General features: G+C 32.4%; 2 protein-coding genes across 10 annotated transcripts; one reads left to right on the top strand and one right to left on the bottom strand.

Moving 5' to 3' along the window:
* Nucleotides 1-1,859: 1,859 nt before the first annotated feature.
* LOC112707916 (PX domain-containing protein EREL1) lies at nt 1,860-9,046 on the top strand. Of its 8 annotated transcripts, none has more exons than XM_025759952.3 (11): nt 1,871-2,496; nt 2,610-2,727; nt 3,353-3,463; nt 4,430-4,520; nt 5,437-5,523; nt 6,343-6,451; nt 6,557-7,365; nt 7,439-7,603; nt 7,689-7,931; nt 8,216-8,434; nt 8,572-9,046. In XM_025759952.3, exons 5-11 carry the CDS (start codon nt 5,491-5,493, stop codon nt 8,797-8,799), a joined length of 1,806 nt encoding a protein of 601 aa, XP_025615737.1. In that variant the 5' UTR covers nt 1,871-2,496; nt 2,610-2,727; nt 3,353-3,463; nt 4,430-4,520; nt 5,437-5,490; the 3' UTR covers nt 8,800-9,046. The 8 variants fall into 8 exon arrangements, with proteins under 8 accessions (XP_025615735.1, XP_025615736.1, XP_025615737.1 ...); XM_072201772.1 differs by having other exon boundaries at nt 1,872-2,496; nt 4,422-4,520; XM_025759950.3 differs by lacking the exon at nt 2,610-2,727 and having other exon boundaries at nt 1,860-2,496; nt 4,422-4,520.
* Nucleotides 9,047-9,377: 331 nt separating this feature from the next.
* On the bottom strand, nt 9,378-13,818 carry LOC112707917 (adenine phosphoribosyltransferase 5). Of its 2 annotated transcripts, XM_025759956.3 has the most exons (8): nt 13,396-13,773; nt 12,945-13,055; nt 12,065-12,157; nt 11,017-11,166; nt 10,867-10,925; nt 10,490-10,560; nt 9,807-9,904; nt 9,378-9,615 (listed from the first exon to the last, which is right to left on the bottom strand). In XM_025759956.3, exons 1-7 carry the CDS (start codon nt 13,484-13,486, stop codon nt 9,841-9,843), a joined length of 639 nt encoding a protein of 212 aa, XP_025615741.1. In that variant the 5' UTR covers nt 13,487-13,773; the 3' UTR covers nt 9,378-9,615; nt 9,807-9,840. The 2 variants fall into 2 exon arrangements, with proteins under 2 accessions (XP_025615741.1, XP_025615742.1); XM_025759957.3 differs by lacking the exon at nt 9,807-9,904 and having other exon boundaries at nt 13,396-13,818.
* Between the last annotated feature and the right edge of the window lie 2,464 nt (nt 13,819-16,282).

Raw genomic sequence — 16,282 nt, 5'->3', positions numbered from 1 at the left:
AAATAAATTTGTGTGTGGTTTGAGCCAAATAGTTTAAAAAGTAATACCGGTTCTCATCTTTTTCTTTTTGTATTTATTTTACATTTGAGTTAATACTATCAAATTCTTCATTCTTTTAATTAAAAATATTGGTCTCTAATTTTTTTTTTTTTACCAAATTTACAAATGACTAATATCACATAATTTATCCTAACAAAAATGAATTGATTACTTAAATGTATGTTACATGGAAGATTTGTGCAACTAAAAGTCTTGGATTTGATTGGTTATTAATTTGTTGCAAGGACATTCGATAGAGCAAAAGCTGATGAGATGATTCTTGTTTGTTGCTTTTAAAAGCTGATGGATGATGAATCTTTGGGGGGAGAATGAGAATCACTTAATTCTCCTTTTCGGCCACTAAATTATTCTTCCCAAAAAAGTGATCCATATTGAATTGCTGATAGTAGAAGGTGAACACCGACTATGGCAAAAGAGAAGCTTTATTAGAGAGAGTGTAGTCAAACTCTTGAGTGGATGGTGAATGTGAAATAAAGGGGATGTGACTCCATCTCCATGACTTCAAGTTTTCGTTTTGGATCCCATTGATCCCAATGAAAACCCTTCTGTGTTGGTGTTGGTCCACAAACCATCATAAACAGAATTCAATAAATTAAAATAGATGTTAAATTAGTTATTGGTATAAAATATATGTTAAAACATCACATATACGTTAAAAATAAATTAAATAATACATAAATTTATATAAATAAGTTTTGATTAATTGATATCTAATTTTCTCTAAACACATAGTATTTTTGAATAGCATTATTGTAAATTATTATTTTGTTGTCGGTTTTGTTTAGATTTAATTATTTTTTGTTTAGGTTTAGGTTTCGATGAAGAAAAATGATGGCGTTCTGCTGCGTTTGAACTGGGTAAGGGAAAATTGTTTTGCTGCGTCTGAACGACTGTCTCCAACGACGATAACAAGTTGTGGACGATGGCAAATTTTTTACTATGCTGGGGATGTCGAAAATGAGATTATGGTGAAATTGAAAGTAACCTTACAGTGTAAATATTTTTAGTTGCTAATCTTAATTTTTTAAATTTTAAAATTTGGTATTAATTAATTAATTAAGAATCTAAATTTTAATTTTAATTTGACCCTTTTTTTAATTCATTATTTGTGTTGTTTAACATTATCATTATTTTTTTTATACTTTTTCGATAAAAGGATCTATCTATAAGAGGTGTAAAAATATGAAAATTAATTTATTATTTAAAACAAGTTAATTCAAAATTGATCTATTAAAATTATTTAAAAATATTCATCCTGACATTTATCTAAATATTTTATAAGGTATGTAATTAACTAAAAATCCTAATGTTAACCTTTTATGGTTCAATGCAATACTCTCATGTTAGTAATCATGCTGCTTTATGCTGAAACAAAGAAAATTAATTCAATATTTAATAATTATTTATACATTTAAATAGATGTTTGACCTTGTATATATCTTTGGGACAAGAAACAAAATCCTCTAAAATAATTAAATGGTTAAACTAAGAAAATCATTATTAAATCCATTTTAAATTTATAATTTTTATTATTTATAAATCTTACTACTTTTATTCAAACATAATTAAATTATTATTTTCTTATTTTACATTTTTTTTTTCACTTTCGAGTTTGGAGATGAATAATGCATATTCAGAATGGACCCACCAGATTCCCGGTTTGGTTATTAGGTTTGTACTGAAATGGGCCTACTGCTTCGTTTTTAAATTTTTGTACTAACTTGGGCCTTAGGTCCACTTCAGGCCCATTACCCCAATCACGGAGTGGAAAAAAAAAGAAATAAAGAGAGAAGAGAGGTGAAAAAGCGAAAAAGACAGAAGGTGTGAGCTTCGTAGCTTCGGTAATCGCCATCGTCCCTGAGAAAGATTGAGTGCAATTACTGAAGAAGACAGTTAGGTGTGTGGCTCTCTCCATTGTTTTTTCCACTTTCATTCATTCTCATCTTCTCATACCTCCAAAACCAAAAACCCACTATTGACATTTCAGAGACACATTTTCCATCTGAGTTGTTCCTTTCTCATTGGACGCGCCACGTGTCCACTCCCAACATATAACACACCGTACCCCTCACTGCGCTCGCGGCGTCTCTTAGCCGCGCTGCCGCTTCTCCTCTTAACGTGCGCCACTATTGTCACCGCTTCCCGATCCGATCATCCAAACCCTAGTTTCAATCCCGATTTCGCGTTATTGTTCTGATTGCGAGATTCGATTCTGATTCTGATGCCGATTTCAGCTGGGAATAGCCGTTGAATACTGAATTCTGAATTCTGATTGTTATGGTGATATGATCTTGGAATTTTTGAGAGAGAGAGCGAATTTTAGGTGAGAAAACGAAGAGGAAGATGATGCAGAGACGGAGTCCTCCGAAACATAGGCACGATGGGACTTCGCCGCTGCCACTCGGCATGGATTGGAGTCCCGCTCCTCGAAAATGGGTTGGCTTTTTAGTTTCCCTGCTTAATAATTCTAACCTTTTTATTCACGCAATTGTGCAAGTTTTATCCCTTTTCTTATTTTTTATGTTGGCGAGTTCGATCAACTTCATCAGTTAAAATAGGGAGTTTAAAGATTTCGAGGTTCAGTGGTTTTGGATTGATTGATGCGGAAAGCTTGCGCGTGATCGTTGAAACTGTATCTATTCTCTTAGCATCGATGGGTGTGACTTTGTGAGTGCTTTTAGGGTGTGGAATTGTAGAAATAACTTCATTGATCAATTGGAATGCCATCTGATTTGAGCAAAGAATCTTCATTTTTAATCACATTCAGTGTCTATTGATACCGTTACTGGAGTCAATTAGTACCTCACCACAACACTGGACTCAGTTCAGTTATCTTGGAAGTGTTTTGTTGAAAATAGTGTGTTGACCCTTCCTTTTATAGTTAGCATGTGGGCTTGCAGCGAATGGCAAAACAAAGCTATTGATTTGTGCTTTTTTCATCTCTCTGAGGAAGATACATATTCAATTTATCTAATATTTTGAAAATCTAAAGTAGTCATATAAACAAGATCAGTGGTGGCTCTCTCATTTTCATTTTTCTCCCATTAATTTTTAGTTTCATTTTTGCAAGGAATTCTCTTCAACTTTATTTGTCATTTCAGATATATTTGTTCTGTGTTGTATATTCTGCCATTATTGGCTAATTTATCTCCATTTACCATTTTCCAATTTTTGTTATATGCTTCCTATCTTCTTGGCTTTTATTACATGAAGAAATTGGAATCCTTTGTAAAGTTTCTTCTTTATTATTTTGGTGTTGGCTACTTTCTAATTCAGAAACCCTATTACACAGAATGGGCGAGATACAGTATGGCCACACAATCATCGTACTGGTTGGAGTTACTGTGTCACAATACCTTCTTGGGTTTTCATTCCGAAATCAAAGAATTCAGATCCTATAGTGGTAAAGTTGATAAATAACTCGTTTTTAATTCATGGTCAGATTTATTTATTATTTGTACGACCTTTCAGCTTTGTATTAGTAAGGACTAAAAGTATATGAGCTTTTTTTGAATTTTGCTGCAATTGGAAATCATCATTTACTCTTATCTTATTCCTTATATGGTCGGTCTTAAATATTTCTAGGTGTACTGAGACTATATTATTGAATGGGTGAGAGATGTAATGGGGAACAAATCCTACTTTTTGCACATGTAATCAGAGAAGTATAATATTACATGAGTTAGTTCACTCTAATACTAAATGTCAAACTAAACTATATTGTTTGACCAACATGGGAGTTGGGAACTTCTTGTATAATGGTATAAATATTACAGGATACTCAATTTCAAATACGTAACCAGTGTGAAATTTTTTATTGTTCTTTTTTCTAATTATTGTGCATAATATTACCACCTTAAGCATGCAGTGGGAGTCTTCTTATAATGTTTCCATAATTATTTTAAGAATAATACATTCATGCCAATATGGCAGCATTTGTCTTTATAGTCATATATCAATGGGATCTTAAGAATACCCTTGTGCTTTACTTGTTAATCCCTACCAAATAAACCTGCTACCTGATGGTTCCTTCTGCCGTTATTATAACAAATAGTACTTAATATGTCAAAACTAATGGGATGAGTAGTAGCAAACTAGCAGCACTATGCTTATGCTGTCAATGGCCGATGGGTTGGATTAATTGAGAAATAATAAAGTGGATCTCCTCCTTCATAGGCATTTTATTCAGCTCATTCAAATGTTTAAATTGGAATAACATTATTCTAAACAGAGCAGAACAAATGAATGTGAAGGAGGAATACTTAAAACACTAACTGAGGTGTCTAAGCTTTAATTTATAGCTTGTCCATATTCCGATGTAGTATTTTTGTCTGTTAATTTTTAACATTATTAAGGGACAGTTCTACAGGGTGCAAGTTGGCATTCAGTCACCAGACGGGATTACAACACTGCATGTAGTACTTAGAAGGTTCAATGATTTTCTAAAGTTGTTTGCCGATGTAAGTTTGTGCTTTACAATTGCATCTTAATTGTCTTGTCATGTAATTACTTCAGCTGTAGTATGGCAACCGAATCAATCGTTAATATGTTTTTGTGTGTATGTGTACACCTGTGTTAGTGGTAAACTCTAGTGCCAAGTTTAGCCATTGATTTATTTTTTCATAAACCCACTTGAAAAGTTATTCTAGTGGCTCTGAAATTTAATAGTGAAGACACATACGAAAGAATGAGACATTTTTTTTGGGGGGTGGGGGGGGGGGTGGTTGTCCACCTGCTGTTCCCATCTAAACAGTTTGTTAAAATGCAAAAGGCATTAGTAATGAACTATGATGCACCGGAGAAGCATTTTTTATTTCTTTTTATTAAAACACAGTTGGACACGAAAGACACCTGTTGGACGAGTGTCGAATGAGTGGCGTATCCGAAATGCGTCCAACATGTAGACACTGCAACTCAGCGAAGTGTTCATGCTTCATAAGTAATGAATGAACATCCCTTGATGAATAGACAAGTTGCTGGCCTATTGAGGGATGCCAATTGAAAGAGTAGTTAGCACATGGTATTTAGATTCAACCTTGTATATCTATCCAAACTAAAATGCTATTAGAGAATTGATTTCCGTAATTTCAAAGTTGGAGCCAAACCAAATCTGAAGGAATATTGATGCCTACTTTTTGATGGGCAAAAGAGATATTGATGGGAAATTTTGAAAAAAAAAAAAAGTGTGTGCTTGCAACGTCACATCAGAACATGAGGGAAGCCATCTTTTTTGTACCGATGGTAGATATGAGGAAGAAACCTAGAGACCTAGAAATTTTGCATGTGCGCATGCTGTATGATAGAAAGCTAGATCAAGATTGTGCATCTTTTTTGTTACTGATGTGTACAATATTTTTCCACATGCTGTCTTTTTAGGTTAAAAAGGAGTTTCCCAGGAAAAATATCCCTCCAGCACCACCCAAGGGACTCATGCGATTGAAAAGCCGGGCTTTGTTGGAAGAGGTCGGAAATGCCTTAAACTTACTATAGTAACAGTTCTTTGTCACCATGGATCTGCATAGAGCATCTTGCTTGAATTTTCTTTCAATTTAGTCTATTTGATATAATAAGATGTCTTGAGAATATATGCCTGGATGTGTGGCAACTAAAGATTAGTAGTGTGTCCTTCTTTATATCTGCATGCCTTGTCTCTTAAAATGGAATCTATTAATTTTTTTACCAAAAAGATTGAAATATGCTTAATAATTATTAATTAAAGAGCATTATTCTTATCTGGACTTTTGTTCTGAATAGTGGATGATTCTGAGTTGGTGGACTTTTCTCTTAAAGATAACAGCAGGAAGTGTCCTATTTTTTTGTGTATGACTGCAGCCACAATAATTTTCCTCATGCGTTTCCATCTAAATTTTGTTTTTACCCCTGACATTCAACAAATATTTGAATTGGATAAAGTATACTTTGGGGGATTATGGAGCATACAATACATAGGTGAAAGTTACTCCATTCCATTTACTCCTTATTTAGATTGAAGTGTATAAGTTGCAAATCATTTCAGAAGAATTATCTAAATACTCATTGAATGCATTTCTTTTTTTTTTTTTTGTATATGTAATGTTGAATAATTGAATCTTAAACTTGGGGTTTTCTATTTTCTTTTGAGTTATCTACAATGCTATGAACAATAGGCAGGTAGCTCCATCTAAAATTATATGGATTCTAATAAATTGGGTTGAGCGAGCTACCTTGCAGTTGTAGACAGTTATATGTGAATGAAAGAGTCGAATCAGTACAATATATTTTTACATACTACTTTTCCTACAGAGAAAGTCCTCATTGGAGGAGTGGATCACCAAACTTTTGTCTGACATTGATATATCAAGGTGCGCTGCGGTGGCATCATTTCTTGAACTAGAAGCTGCTGCTAGATCCTGTATGTGATTGTCTTCTACATTTATTGTGCCTCGTTCATGTATTGGTTTTATCTCAAGTGTTTTTTTTTTTTTTTTTTCTCATTTGTACCTGAATTTCCCCTCAGCTTTCCAAGATGCAAGCCAGCAGAGCTCTGAATCAGATCCTGATTCCAATAACAGAGCTTATTCAGTTCAATCACCTCCCCATTCAAGCCTATCATTTGCTGCTGGAAGTTCATCTATTGCCTCTGATTATGGTAGTGATACGGCATATGAGCCATCTGAACTAGGAACTCCAAGAATTGGACGGGATGACAATTCTGAAGGCGGCACAGATGATCTAACAGTAGATGAAGAGATCACAAATCCAATGGAAAAGCTTATGAAATACGGTATATCAAATATTGATGAGGGTTTGTTCATGGGTCAGACTATTCTAGAGCAATTGGAAGGCCTTCCTAGGCATAAAGTAAATGCCAGACATGTCAATTATGTTACAGAGAAGGAAAAGAATAATGGTAATTCTTATAATGCTTCACATTTAGCTAATAATTCTATGGAGCTTTTCTCTGAGACTGAGCATGCTACTGTTATCAATCACACTCGCAAGCTTTCATCTGAGAGTATTGGGAGTGATGGTAGCTCAATACGAGGTAGTGATATGTCTAATTCTGGAATTCGAAATTCATCTGGTGATGGTTCTCATGACGTTCCTGGAGGTGCTATGGTTTCAAGACCAACAGATATTATGGGCCGTGCACAATCACAGTCTTCTGGTGATGGTCAAATAGTCCTTCCACTAGATCAACGCAATAAATTGAACAGGATTCTTTTAACCATGCAGCGAAGGCTAGTCAGTGCAAAAACTGATATGGAGGACCTTATAGTCAGATTAAATCAAGAGATAGCTGCAAAGGATTTCCTCACAACGAAGGTAAATTTTGTTAAAATCTGTGTATTGATTCAACTCTTGCGTTCACATGCAATTACTGATTGGATCTGTTCAGGTCAAGGATTTGGAAGTAGAACTTGAAACCACCAAACAGAAAAGTAAGGAGAACTTGCAGCAGGCTATTCTGATTGAGAGGGAAAGGTTTACGCAAATGCAGTGGGATATGGAGGAACTCCGGCGGAAGTCACTCGAAATGGAGATGAAACTGAAGTCCGAATCGGTATGATATTTGGGTTTGCTCTACATTTATCAAACGTTTTCTTTCTAGGAAACTGATCTTGATAATGACTCATGGTGAGATACAGGGTGGAAATTCAAGTGAGAATTTATCAAAGGATGCAGTTGTTCAGCAGAAAGATGTACTGTTGCAGAATTTAAATGCTGCTAAAGAGCAGCTGGAAATTTTGTCAAAACAGTATGGGGAGCTAGAAGTAAAATCAAAAGCAGATGTTAAGATTCTGGTTAAAGAGGTCAAATCTCTACGGAATACCCAAAAGGAGTTGAAGAAGGAGCTTAGTGAGTCAGTAAAGGAAAAGTGTGAAACTGAGGTAGGTTATCAACCTGTAAATGGTTACATCTATCTGGATGTTCTTCCGTGCTTCAAATCTTTTCGTTTGTGTTTGCTTACAACTAAACTAATAGAAATCTTATTTTCAAAAACATATCTATATTTTTTACTACACAACAAAATTCTTTGTCTGCTCTAGAATTTCCTTTCATTGTATTTTGAATTTATTATCACACACTTATTAAATTTCCTTCCTTTCCAAGCTTTTACATAAATATCTACTTGACATATAATGCTTTGCTTGTGTTGCATTTGTGTATTTAGAAACTTATTCAACAAGAAAGAGAGAGGAGGGAGCAGACAGAAACTGCTTGGCGAGAGCTGCTGCAAAAATCCCGGCTTCTTTTCAACCAGCTTCAAGAGTGCGATGTCAATCTTCCTAGCGAAGATGAAGATAGGGCAACAATGAAGAGTTCATCATCAAGTGAGACTTTTAATCAGTTAGCAGCATCTGATGGCCAAATTGACTTCCTAATACGAGAGGTACAAGATATATTTTTATCTGTGATTTACTGTGTCTACCAATTAAGTAGTTTTACCGTTCATTGTAACCATTTTTATATTCAATCTCTTGTATCCTGCTACTCAACATGGTTACATAATCTCCATTCAAATTTCAGGTAGAAAACTTAGGGAAGGACTACGGAAGTGGTGCTTCTAGTGTAGATAAAACCAATAAAATTAAAGATGGTATACTCTGTGATGATGAAGTGAGAAAGATCATTGCAGATTTGTTCATGGACAATGTTAGATTGAGAAAACAGACAAACCGCATTACAAGGCAAGCTTTCAAATTGGACATGAAAGAAAATGATGCTTCTCCTACGAAAAATGTAACAAGTATTTAGGAATATTTATGGAGTGGCGGTATATATTTTTCTTCCTTTTTCCACTTATCCCTGTGGATGATCACTGGCTATTCCTATTAGGTGACTTGATCCAATACTGAATGAAGTAGCCCCCTCATGTATTTTCCACTTGTACCACTTCTTACCTTGCACAGATAGACGAGCTTTTTTACTTTGCACCACTTTATTTATTTACTAGAAAGAAACTTTAAATAATAAAAATCTGGAACAGTCAAAGGTAAAAACTGTCTGCTCTTGGCTGAGAGGAATGCTCTCCATGTCTTACAAAGCAATATTTGTTGACCCATAAGAGATTCTAGTTCTATACCCATTATAAATAGGTTTTTATATAACTTATTGCTCTTTTTCACAATATTAAAATAGTAACTCTTTGCCATAATTTTTTTCTATACTCATTTAAATGTGGTTGTATTTAATTTGTTTGCTTTTTTCACAATATTAAACTAGTGAGTTGTTACTAAAATTCACTCCTACACTCGGTAACTCTTTTGTATTTATTTTTGGCGTTTGATCGATAAACTAGGGGAGGAAGATGAGGCTTTCAATTGACAACTTGATGCCAGAAAATTACATTGCTTCATTAATGCTTGATCCAAACTGTTAGCCATACATAATTGCCTAACATGTACACAGAGAGAGAGAGAGAGAGAGAGAGAGAGAGAGAGAGAGAGAGAGAGAGAGAGAGAGAGAGAGAGAGAGATTTCCAGGATGATCATTTGAGGGGGAAGAGCATAATGATCAGTGATCACATTATGGCCTCTGATTACTTAGCCAAAGGAGGAATCAACTTCACATCTGCATGAAATGAAAGTAAACTTATCAGTTATCAAGAAGATAAATAATAAAATGTAGTGATATTGAATTTTTTTTTTTACTTTTTATCGTGGATATTGAATTTTCGATAGTAATAGTAACATAAAGTTGGAAAACGAATTTATGTTATCCAAGTCATTACTTGATCCGATATTGACATGTCACATACTCACATTAGCCATTGTTTTCTTGACTACTTTTACCTTCTTATCCACCCCAACCTTGATGTGACACGCAATCGAATGACTTGGTATTTACGCATGTACTACCTCTGTTTCAAAAATCAATGTCGCGTTCAACTAATTTAAGAAAAATCATTATGTTCGGACACAAATTGTGTCTGTCCAAATAATTGAAACAGAGGAAGTAAATAGTAAATAGTAAATACTGTCTCATGAACCAAGAGTTGACACATAGGAAAAGATCTAAAGTTTCAAAACTGTTGAAGATCATGGTTTATCATTTTTTTTAATTAAATTTGTCCATCTTTGATTGGAATGAGGGAAAGATTCTCATCCAAGAATACTAATAAGAAACAAAACAGTTATTTTTCATAGTTGTTTTTGTTTTAATGAGTAAAAGCAACTATATTGTGGCCCCAACAATGGTCCTTGGTAGAAATCAGTAGTAAACAGAAACAAACCAAGTAATGTGTCTTTTTCTTGATTTCTATGTTGCCAAGTAAAAAGGGCACTAGTAATTCTGGAAGCAATTGCCATAAAAAGGTGCCAATAAGACTCCAAAGGCTTTAGAAAAAAATAAAAGGTGTTTGAAATCTTTCAGACACAAAGCATGGAGCAGAATGAATGGAATCATTCCAAAGCCAACCATTCTTGGTGGAAAAAGTGGCGAGTACCTGGAACATTTATCTACTTCACGTGGCTCAACGAGGACGTAGAGTGGTTTTCCGATAAGCCTACAGTGTCCCTGAAACACAAAGCCATAATTTACTTTTAGGCTCTATGATTTCAAGAAATATCAAATTAAAATGAAAAAGAGTTACAAATATTACATAATTTATTGTTATGTTGATGGGGTGTTTAATGTTATATTTTACAAAACATGAGAATACCAAGTGTATTTTCACCTAAATATCTTGATCTTTAGATGCCTAGAATCTAGTTGGTTCCAAGAATAATTGTAACATTTATGAATTTCCGTTGTTTGATAAATTTTGAGTCTTTTGGATTACCAGTAACAATATAGAACTTAGAAAAGCTTAGCAATTATTACCTTAACATCCGGCACACCGATCACACAAGCACATTCCACTACTTCAGCACCAGAACGTTCTACAAAATAAAAAGTTTGTCAAAGTGGCCGGAAAAAGAAGGCCAAAGCAGTGAAATCCTGAAAGCAAAAGAAAAAGCCTGCAAAAATCACCTAGAAGTCTTATTGCTGCCGAGAGAGTTCCACCTGTGGCCACCAAGTCATCGATAACTATGGCTCGTTCACCCGGCTGGACAGCACCAACATGTAACTCCAAACAATCAGTTCCGTATTCTAGAGAATACTTTTCTGATATTACTTCGCCTAAATGTGAAGAATGTTAAAAGTCTAGTCATAATGTGAAGGCAAAATACATACATAACTCAAAAGGCCGAAGAGTAAGGTTATCAAATTCGCAAGTTCGCCTAAATTCGTGGCAGTTAGGTGAATTTGAACTACAAAACTTAACTCGTAAGCTCATAAAAAAGTTTACTCTAAACTAGTAAGCTAGATTTGGGGACTTGAACTAATTTAACTCGTAAGAGAACAAGCTAACTAGAGACTTCAATAAAGTTTGAAGAGTAAATTGATCTTAAGTGATGTAACACACACTAGTAAAAGTAAACAGGTAATCGCGCCGGTTTAGTCTTTGACCTGTCGGGTTGAGGGATACCGTGGGAAACAAAAAAAAAAAAAGTAAACAAGTAATAAACAACACAATTAGAGACAGATTTTCACTGAGGAGAACCCAATTCAATTCCACAAAGAAAGTGACATATAGATTGTGCCGTCACGTTGTTTTGGTCATAGTTAGGTACAATGTCACGTTCGAACAAACAGAGACTTGGTAGCAAAAAAATTTCAAAGCCATAACTAAAACATGGCAGAAAATTTTGCAATTTTGCGGCTCTTTAAGTGAATTCAATGAATGCTCCACAAGCAATAACCACCACTCAATTTCAATTATATTAGTTAAAAGTTGCATAAAAAAATCAGAAATATTTGATAACCAAAGAAAATTAGCCAAAAACAGATATAACTTGCCTTATTTAACATTTATTAATTATTGCGACAATTAATCAAATATTAAATAAGACAAGTTCTGGCTGTTTTTTTTGTCTTCCTAACACTACAAAAAAAATCAAGAATGAGCTTAGAACACGCATTAAATGTGCTCAACAAACATCCAAAATCTTTCTCAACATAGAAACAGAGTTAATACCTGGCAGCTTCCTTGGTTTGCGTAAAGGAACAAATTTTGCACCAATCCCCAATGCAATTGAGGGACCAAACAAGAATCCCCTAGCTTCCACTCCTACACAAGCAATATCATTTAAAGTAAAAAAAAAAAAAACAAATTATATTAAGCAAAATGGGAATATAATATTGGTGATTTATGACATACAAACAAACCACCACCCATCTAAGTGGTTAAGTATGAATTCATTTTAGAGCAGAAGAAGGATCCAATTCAGCTGAGTCATCAATGCTTAGAATGACAATAACAACAAAAGATTCTGAGTCTGAACTTGTTTTCTGTAAGAGATTATTACAAACAAGAACTATACGTGGCTCCAATGTCACCATATTTATTATATTTTATAAATCATAAATCAAAAATGAAAATCACACACCAGGGTGAAATTTTGTAAGATATATTGTTCTACTACAAAAATGATTTGTGCATACCAAAAATCAGCCACCATTGTAAAATTGTTGAAATACAAAATTCACATTAAAAATAAGTTAAACAAATTCATGGTGACATTCTCATTCTCACTACAATAAAAACTCTAAGAAATTCTCTCACCAAAAATAGTTTCAGCTCCACCCTACTGCACCCACGTGACACTGCCAACTTGTTTCGCAGAAAATAAAAAAAGAAAAAGAAAAAAAGAAGAAGCATGTACCCCTGTTTTCATTCCTTACCGAAAATTAAAATAAATAAATAGATATTAAGCTCTACCATGACAATGGAAACAAAACCAAAAGTAATAACGACGATCAATTGGTGATGAAGAAGGGGGATGTTTTTATCATTTTTTTCGGTTTTTTTTTAAGGGAAAAAAAATAGTAGTTGAGTGAGAAGAAGCAGAGGTTACCGGCAACAACGGAAATGTGCATGTCTCTGTAACGATCGACAAAAATGTCGACCGTGTCCTTAAACGCCTTGTGATCCAACAACAATGTCGTTATGTCCTGAAACATTATTCCTGCAAATTGCAAAATAATATTAATAATAAATAATAATAATAATAATAATAATAATAATAATAATAATAATAATAATAATAATAATAATAATAATAATAATAATAATCTCATTCACTTTATTCTTCTTCTTCTTACTATTATTTAAAAATGAAACAGCGCAATATATAATAAGCATAGAATATAATGAAACCAGACAGCCACAGCTGCAGATCTGTTCGATGAAGAAGGTTCAAAAATTAAAGAAACCGCAACAGAGAAAAAATATATATTTTTTCTTTTTTAGTTATTCTAAAAAATGAAAATAAAGACGTTATAAGAAAAAAAAAAAGAAAAGGAAACCTTGCTTGGGGAAGTGAGGAACGACTCTGATGGCTTGAGAAATGGCTTGAAGCCTTGGGTCACCCTTGAGACCATTCTCTTCAGCGAACATTTTCTTTTGTGTGTGAAGTGTGAAGAGTAGTGTGTTGACTGTTGACTCTTGTTGTGTTGTTTCGGTAAAAACCAAGGTGCTTTTTTTTATAGTGTTTCCCTCCGAAAGTGTTGCAGAGAAAGAGAAAGAAAGAGAAGGGGTTTGGTTGGTTTGAGTTTAAAGTGTGGATACTTTGTTTCAGGCTTATTTATTATGCTTTCTCATCTCTCACTCCAACTCACTCACCACTCACCATAGACTACACAATTTTCCTTCTTTTTAAGAACTTAAATTGGACGCATTTACCCAAAAAAAATTGGGATTTTAGGGAGGATGATATTTGAAAAAAGAATATTTTTACCTAATCTATTATTGTTAATTTAACAAAAATATTATATGTATGATAAACATTAGATATTTTATATTGATAATTCGTTTTTCGTATACACTTAGCATAATTTTTAATTCAACTATGATTTTTTAACATATTTTTTAATTAAATTAGTCTTTCAAAAATTTTAAATTAATTGTATTAGTTCTTTTATATTTTTCTTTTTATAAATTCTCGTAACTTCTTATTATGTGAGTATGAGAAGACTATACCATTTGAATTATAATTTATTGGCAAAAAAAAAAGCATAACATTTTAAATCCATGGTATATAGTATAATTAATGTTGGGTTTTTCTCTCCTTTGTGAGGCCCAAGCCCAACATTTTGGGGGTGTATTCTTTCACCCTAGTGTCACAACCCTAATTTAGTTTTTTGAGGTTTTTTGAGAGAGAGAGAATAGCCACCAAGTGAGAGAGAAGAGGGAAAAACAGAATTCCCATTTTTGCCCAAAGCAGTAAATTTCAAATGGCAGTTTCTCAGTTGTTCACCGTTGGATCGGCTTGAAATTTAAACTGCGTGTTCTTATCATCTTGTTCTTCATTCTGATCGGTGAAGATGTTGATTGGAGGTTTGCAGTAGGAGAAATTGGTTTCGCAAGAGAGAAATTAGGTTTCCCGGTTATTTCATTGGGTCTTACTCTAGTATACCATTAAAAGAATTTTGATATGATATTTATATTTTTATAAGGGTATCATTCCATCGTTGATTTATTTGACTTTTTTTCACTTATGTACACTAACTAAAACAATTATTATTTTGATTAAAAATATAAATTATAAATATATAAAGATAAAAAATATTTTTTATATCAACTATGATTGGTATATATAATAAAAAATCAATCATCAAATCAATTATTCATATAAAATATATATTCAAATATAAAATACATATTCAAAATAAGATATATATATATATATAATAATAATAATAATATATTTAGTAATTAATTTTTATGTACACATACTATTTTTTTTCCTTTAACTCTAATTTTTTCAACTTCTATCAAAATCCTCTCTTCAATTAATATCTCTCTAACAATAGCAAGAGTATTCTAGAGAATTTCTTATGTATTTTGGGAGTAAAAATGAATGTTTTTGTTTTATATCATTCATTTTGTTCTATCTCAATAATGTGAGGTAATTTGAAGTTAATTTCCTCTTATTACTTTTTAAAAACTTAAATTAAAAAAATAATAAATTTATAATACTAATATAAAATATAATTAATAAATTAGAACAAAAATTTGACTTGTTCACCCGAACTTATAAAATTTCTCGTGTGTAATCTTTCACCTTCGCTCCAACAACTAACATTTCTCTCCCCAAAAGTTGGAGGCAGAAAGAGCCAAGCCAAGCCAAGGGAAGAGAAGGGTAGGAAAATAGGAGCGGCAGAGCACATTAGGTTTTAGGTTTGAAAATTTTGAAAAAAATATATTGTAATATTGTGATAATAATATAATATTGAAATTTTTAAAAATATATAAGAGCAAAACCTAAAAAAAAAAGTAACTCATAGATTTCTTTATCGTTGAAATTTTTGACTTTTTTTTTTTCTTTATCGTTGACACTGACTAACTGTTAATTCAATCACCTTTGGTTAGTCTTGCAAAGAGAAGGGGAAGAAAAAAAGCACTTATTAGTTATTACTTATTAGCAAAGCTTTACGTCAGGACAAAAGACTTTTTTCCTTTTAAGTATTAATTTTACGGTTGTCACAACTCACAAAACTAGGATATTGAAGAGGCTGGTTTTTTTTAAGACGCAAGAATAATGTGTATAATATTTTGTGATGATAATTTAGTATTTTTTTAAATATAGATGTTATTTTTTAATTCAATTAATAAATTTAAGAGTTGGATTTAAAAAATAGTAAATTTATTAAAAAAAATTGACCATCAGATTTTATGAAAGTAGAAATTATTATTGTAATAAAGTAAAATAATGCAAATATGAATATATGATATAATATATAGTTATTAGTTTATATTTTTAAGTGTTTATAATATTCAATTTAATTTTATATATTTTGATTTAATTTATTTGATTAATAGATTAAATTTTATGTTAGTGGACTTGAGTATTTTTTTAACCTAATATGAGAGACATAAATACTTCATATGTTATTGTAATCATGAAAAATACGAAATTAGATTAATAAAAAATTTCTTAAATTTTTGTGATAAAATCATAATATAATCGTATGAACAAATGAGGAAAAAAAAGTGAGTTTTTTTATTATATAAGAAAATTAAATAGAAAGTAGTATAATTTTCTTTTATTCAATTTGTAACTTATCTCAAACAATATAAACAAGAGAGGTCAAGTAAATTGACTAAATTTCCTTTTTATTGAATAAAAATTAATAATAGAGTAATTTTTTATTCAATTTTAATCTATTTTGTATTTTATTTATTATATTTTAA

The sequence above is a fragment of the Arachis hypogaea genome, chromosome 8 (genome assembly GCF_003086295.3).
Source record: "Arachis hypogaea cultivar Tifrunner chromosome 8, arahy.Tifrunner.gnm2.J5K5, whole genome shotgun sequence".
Classification (NCBI taxonomy): domain Eukaryota; kingdom Viridiplantae; phylum Streptophyta; class Magnoliopsida; order Fabales; family Fabaceae; genus Arachis; species Arachis hypogaea.
This window is presented reverse-complemented; position numbering and strand designations above follow the sequence as displayed.